The sequence below is a fragment of the Diceros bicornis genome, chromosome 1, assembly GCF_020826845.1.
Source record: "Diceros bicornis minor isolate mBicDic1 chromosome 1, mDicBic1.mat.cur, whole genome shotgun sequence".
Taxonomy (NCBI): Eukaryota; Metazoa; Chordata; class Mammalia; order Perissodactyla; family Rhinocerotidae; genus Diceros; species Diceros bicornis.
The window spans coordinates 10,378,348-10,385,085 of record NC_080740.1 but is presented as its reverse complement, the minus strand read 5'-3'; the positions used below and the strand labels follow the sequence as shown (position 1 = coordinate 10,385,085).

The window sequence follows — 6,738 nt, the reverse complement described above, 5'->3', positions numbered from 1 at the left end:
ATGGGACGCTGCCAGAGCGTGGTTTGCCAAGCGGTACCTCGTGCAAGGGAGGGATCCAAACCAGCGAACCCCGGGCTGCCGCAGCTCCTGCACTTAACTGCTTGTGCCACCCGGACAGCCCCCCCGTTTTGTTTATTTTTAAATACACTTATGTATATTGTCTGTCTCTTCACACATAGAATATAAACTTTATAAGAGCAGAAACCTTCACTCTCTTGTTAATTGTTGTATCCCCAGTGCCTAGAACAGCAGCTGGCATAGAAAAGAAATTTTTAAAAATAGTTACCTAATGAACCAACATCTCAGAAAACTCTCCTATCTCTTTCGTCCCACAGGAGAAACTGAGGCTTAAAGAGTTAATTAAATGAACCGCCGAAGGTCGCACCACCAGTAAATGGCAGCCTTGGGGTTTAAGACCTGGTCTACCTCCAAAGCTTAGGTTTTTAATTACTACATCACATTGCCTCACTAAATTTTTTTCTATTTACTATGCTGCTCGCGAGCAGCAGTTAAGGCTCAGAGGCCTAACTTTCCAAACCGTAGGCACGTGCCCACACCACCACACGCAGACCACAGGCCCGCCTTCCGCTGACGCACTTCACTAAGCCCCGCCCCCGTGGTCGGCTGAGAGCGCCTGCGCCGTGGGCGGGCCTCGTGCAAAGAGTTCTGGGATTGGTAGTTCACGTTCCGTCTGTCCCCGGCGTTCACGTAAAAAGAACGATGCAAATTAGTTATCTCTGAATTTCATACAAATTAAATAAAACGCAGACTCTGGCTCATTTATTCTGGAAAGTGGTGGAAACTTGTCGTATTCAAACGAGAGTCGCCAGCCGTGGGTCAGGCGCGGCGCAGACAGCCGCACGGGTCCTTGGCTGGGCGGGGCCTGCTCGCGGTGGCTTGTGGCTCCTTCCCGTGGGCCTTCTCTCTTTCGCTCAGGCCCGTGGCGCCGGCAGGATGGGTGAGCTGTGTGGGGCCGTGCGGAGGGGCCGGAAGAGGGACGTGGGGTCTTGGGGACGGGCGGGCGGATGGGAGCAGAGCGGTGAGGAGGTCGCCATGGGGAGGACCGATGAGGGAGGGCTGGGGAGGCGCCGCTCGTCGGGCACATGGCCCGGCGCGGAAGGGGCGCATGCGGCGCCCGGGCCGCCGAGCTCGCCACCGAGGGAGGCTGGTGGCCGACGTTGTCCCTGAGCCTTGGCGTGGGGTCTCGTTCCTTTGGGAAGACGCACCCGCTGGAGCGTCGGTGTGCACCTCTCAGGTTGGTTCGGGGGAGACTGAGGTTTGAGTGAACGTGTGGCCCACGTGCCGAGGTGTGATGGGAGAGCCCGCGGGCGTGGGGGCCAGGTGAGGCCAGTGTCCTAGAAGGTGCGAGTCTGACGGGCGTGCGTCTGCGGGGGAACTGAGGCGGTTTGGTTTTCAGGCAAGTGTCGCGGTCTTCGTACGGCCAGGAAGCTCCGTAGCCACCGACGAGATCAGAAGTGGCACGATAAACAGTACAAGAAGGCCCATCTGGGCACAGCCCTGAAGGCCAACCCTTTCGGAGGCGCTTCCCACGCAAAGGGAATCGTGCTGGAAAAAGTGTAAGTGCAAGTCCGCCGCTCTTCCGTCAGGGTTTATCTTACTGTGGTCGCTCGAGACTGACGCATGTGAAGAAGTTGTGATGTAAGTTCTGGGTCTTTGTGTTAGCCGTGTTTATTTTAAAGTTGGTAACTTGAGGGTTAGGTAAAAGGTCTTTAATCTGGTAACATTAGCCTGGGAGGAATTGGGGGGAGTGGCATTGGAGGGGAGATAGGAACAATAATGAAGTAAGGGACACGTGAGATTACTGCATGTGGGAACGGTTTTAAGCAGTTGGCAGTCGTCACCTCTTTAATCTTTGCAATCACATTTTTCTACTTGAGAAAACTAAGGTAAAGAGGAGTTTCCTGCCTGAGGTTTACAGCTAAGATTGAGCCACATGAACTGGCCAGTGCAGTCCTCCCTCAGTACCTGCAGGGGATTGGTTCCAGGACACCTCCATCTCTAGATTGTTTATAATACCTGATACGATGCAAATGCAACATAAATAGTTGTTATACCATATTGTTTTGGGGATAATACCAGGAGAACAAAGTCGGTGTGTGTTCAGTACAGACAGCCATCGTAGGCCTTTCCGCCCGTGGATCAGGAAGGCCAGCTGTACTCGACTGTTCTGACTTCACAAAATGGTGACTTTGTCAAATTTAGTGGCACTCAGGATTTGAACCGAGACTTGAGCTCTAGTTCTTAATTGTCTCAAATTGTTACAACTGTAAGGGGGCTAGAAGTTTTCCCCCATTGTACTAATGAAACTAAGACTGAGGGAAAACTAAATTGAAATCACAGGAGTTTAGCAATTTAAGATTATATCGAAAACGTAGAAATGTACAATTTCTGGTAAGTTCTCTGCTCAATGAACTAGAATGTATCCCTTTTCAGAAAGCCGGCTCACTCAGCTGTGCTGTTTATGTTTCAGAGGAGTTGAAGCCAAACAGCCAAATTCTGCCATCAGGAAGTGTGTCAGGGTGCAGCTGATCAAGAATGGCAAGAAAATCACAGCCTTTGTACCCAACGATGGTTGCTTGAATTTTATTGAGGTAAGTCTGTTGTGGCTTCTGTTCTTAGAATGGTTTCTCCTAGATTTTGTATAACGGATGGGTATTTTTAGTGCTTGCCACTGATACCAGAAGTAAAACTGTTGATTTTATTCCAGGAAAACGATGAAGTTTTGGTTGCTGGATTTGGTCGCAAAGGTCATGCTGTTGGTGACATTCCTGGAGTCCGCTTTAAGGTTGTCAAAGTAGCCAATGTCTCTCTTTTGGCCTTATACAAAGGCAAGAAGGAGAGACCAAGATCATAAGTTTTGATGGTGACAATGTGGTAGTAATAAATTTTCATATGCCAGAGTTATGTTCTGTCTTATTTTTCCTCCCCACAGAGATGCATTGTCTGCTTTACTGATTTTAGGAGACTGGGAGAACAGAGTTAATTCAGGATTCTCTAGAGTAAATGGGATTCATAACTTAGGACAAAGTTTTCCCCTAAAAATAAAAAAATGTACAGTATAGAGGGCTTAAACTCATTGAACTTCCAGTGGGAATCTTGGGAACCCTTGGAGATGTACATTTTTGCATGCATCTCCCTGAGGACCCAGTATGATAAATACTACCCTCCAGTTGCTCCCTGCTCTGGTGTTTTTGAGTAAAAGTCAGAATCAGTGTTACAGTTCTAGCGACCGGGGCAAAAGTAATGGGAGGTACTGAGTAGAAACTGTCAGGATGAATTGTGTTTTGACAATTGTTAAAACTGGGTGTCGGGTACATGGGGGTTCACTGTCCACAAATTTTTGTTGCAAAACTTCCACAGACAAAAAAAGGAAGTCGCGTGTATAAAATGAGGCCTATTAGCCTTCTGATTTAAATCTGTGATCTGAGAAACTGCTGTTGACTGCATTAGTAAATTAGGTTAAGTTGCTCTGATCCAAGCCCAGTGCTAGTTTATGTTTAGGATCCTTGGAAAATGGAATTCTTTGGCTTCCTCTTTCCCATACTATCAAGAAGACTAGACTCCTTACCATGGCCCAGGAGACCCTGGGTCCTGTCTGGTCCCTGCCTACTCCAGCCTTAGGCTGCCATCCCTCTCGCTCCCCACGCTCCAGCAACAGCGGCCTCAGTGCATTCGCCATCCAGCTTCCACACCTCCATTCCCTATGTTTAGAGCGCCTTGCTTGTTACCTGCTGCTCCTCCCGTCTCAGACCTCACCAATCCCCAACTCCTAGCACACTTGTGCTTATACTTGTAACAAATGATTGTGTGACTGTCTCCACAAGGGTGGAGAGACTGGCGGGTGCTTTCAGTTGGTTGTAACTGACCCAACCCAGAGATCCTGGACCTGAACAGGAAGAGGTGGCGAGGGCTGCATGGTTCTATCTTTGCAGTCAGGTGATGGGGGTCCTGGCAGGGCTGCGCAGAAGGGAGGTGTCCTGGAGGGAGGGCTGTGGGGGTGGGTTAAGACCTCAGCCAAACCTGTGAAGACCAACATGCCTAGAAGATGTTAAGACATCCTGCACCAATGACTTGCACTTGTTTCCTGGGTGCACCTGGGACACTTGTCCTATAGCTAAGTGACAGATTGACCCATACATCCACCTCATGCACCTGAAACCCAAGTGTTTGAAACTGATCCCAGTTCCTTCTGCCTCCTATGTATTCCTCCCACCCTTGCCCCCTAATCCCCTGACACCTGGTGACTTAATGCCCCTTCATTCATGGATCCAGCATGGAGTGTGTGCCTGTCACTGCTGTGCCTAGAGTGAGGAATGAAGCACTCAGCGCAAAATCCCAGCAGCTTTTTTGTAGATCTAGAAAAACTAATTCTTAGATGTAGTTTGTACCTATAGTAATCAAGAGGGTGTGGTATTAGAGGGACAGACACACAGATCAATGAAATAGAGTCTATAAATGGACATATACAGATACGATCAACTGATTTTTGACAAAGATACAAAAGCACCTCAATGGAGGAAAGATAGTCTTTTCAATAGTGTGGACTTCCACTGGCAACAAAATCAACCTCAGCCTAACCTTACACCTTACCTAACCTCATAATTTATACAAAAATTAACTGAAAATGGATCATGTATCAGAATGTAAAAGGGAAAGCTATAACATTTGTAGAAGAAAACAGAACATCTTCATGACTTAAGTGGAGTCCTTAGATACAATATCAAAAGCACATTCTATAAAAAAAAATGGATAAATTGGACTTCATCAAAATTAAAAACTTTTGCTCTCTGAAAAGATCTTGTTAAGAGAATGAAAAGACAAACCACAGACGGAGAAAATTCTTGCAAATCACATATCCAACAAAGGACTTGTATTGAAAATATATAAAGAACTGTCTAAACTCAAAAGTAGGAAAAGAAACAATCCCATTACAAAACAGACAAATGAACACTTTGCCCAGGAGAAGACAAGCACATGAAAAGGTGATCAACATCATTAGCCGTTAGGAAAATGCAAATTAAAGCCACAATGAGATATCATTATACACCCACCAGAAAGGCTAAAATTAAAAAGACAATACCAAGTACTGGGCAGGCTGGAGCAACAGTACCTCATAAATTGTTGCTGGGAATATAAAATGGTACCCACCCTGGAAAAGTTTGGCAGATTCTTATATACTTAGGATATGATGCAGTAATTGCATTCCTGGGAAGTTATCATACAGAAATGAAATGTACGCCTACATAAAAACCTGTACACGCATATTCATGGCAGCTTTATGCTAAATTGTCTTTCAGTGGGCAAACAGATAAACTGTGGTACATCCATAAATGAAATGTTAGCCATAAAAAGAAACTTGGTTATATACAACTTCTATGGATCTCAGTGGCATTAAGCTAAGTACAAAACGTCAGTCTCAAAAGGTTACACACATCCTGTATGATTTCATTTATATAACACTCTCGAAATGACAAAATTACAGCAATGGAGAAGAGATCAGTGGTTGCCAGATTAAGATTGGAGGTAGAGTAATAATAATAATAATAATAATAATAATAATAATAAAAGGGTGGCATGAGGGAGTTTCATTGTGGTGATGGAACAGTTCTGTGTCCTGATTGTGGTAGTGTTTACACAAATCAATACTTGTGATGGAATTTCATAGTACCAAATACCAAAAAAACTGCATATAAAAATTGGTTAAATACAAGTAAGGTCTGTAGTTAATAGTGTTGTACCAATGTCAGTGTTCTAGTTTTGAAAATACACTCCGGTTATGAAAGATGCTATCATTTGGGAATGCTGGGTGAAGGTTATATACAAACTATATACTATTTTTGCAACTTTGTTTGTCTTAAATTATTTATAAATGGAAAAGTTTTAAAAAATTGTGAATGGGCAGTTATTTAATTTGTGTTACCACTTATATTTGCCTAGCAAAACCCAAACAAATCAGAAATGGTTAGAGCAGAAAAAATCTGGAGATTACTTAGTACTGTGGTTCCAAAATCTAGGGAACATCAGAATTCCTTAAGGCATTTATTAGATTACAGATACTCCCGACCTTCTGGGAAACAGTCTTTGGGGTATTTCAGTAGAAATTTGTTGACAAGCTCTCAGGAGGCAGTCCTTACGTAGCCATCTCAGTGCTTCCCCCACTTTTGGGAACTACTAACCTTGTAACCTCATTTTACAAGTCAGAGGCCCAAAAAAACTAGCTCTTAAGTATCTTAGAAATGATTTGCCCAAGCAATCGGGACAGCTGAAATCATAATAAGTCTGTCCTCTAAGTGAAACTGCTTCCTGTCAGAGATTTACCCCATTCCAGACAGTGACCACTGCCTCACAGGTAGCTACTCAGCCAGTTCAGGCATAAATGTATGTGGGTATTTTAAGAGTTTTTGTTTTGTGCTATTTGAAGGAAAGAGGGATAGTACCACATGATGAGTACATTTCTATGTGTTTATATGGAAATATTGAAACACTCTATTTAGTGATATTCTGAAAAAATCTATATTAGGGAAACCCACAAGGCCTCAAATATGTGGAGGTTTTCCCTTTTATCATTTGATAGAGCTGAGAGACTGGACAACTATACCAATTTGAATGTGCATCTCTCTGTATATGAATTTCCTGTGTTTCACTCTAGGAAAATGGCTGGTGGCAGGATCTGGTCATAATGGTCATTCTGTGGATAACATCCCTGGAGTCTGTTTC

At 44.5% G+C, this 6,738-nt stretch overlaps 1 protein-coding gene across 1 annotated transcript; it reads left to right on the top strand.

Moving 5' to 3' along the window:
• Positions 1-867: 867 nt before the first annotated feature.
• RPS23 (ribosomal protein S23) lies at positions 868-2,921 on the top strand. Its single transcript, XM_058524999.1, has 4 exons — positions 868-958; positions 1,418-1,577; positions 2,492-2,612; positions 2,729-2,921. Exons 1-4 carry the CDS (start codon positions 955-957, stop codon positions 2,873-2,875), a joined length of 432 nt encoding a protein of 143 aa, XP_058380982.1. The 5' UTR covers positions 868-954; the 3' UTR covers positions 2,876-2,921.
• The last annotated feature ends 3,817 nt before the right edge of the window (positions 2,922-6,738 follow it).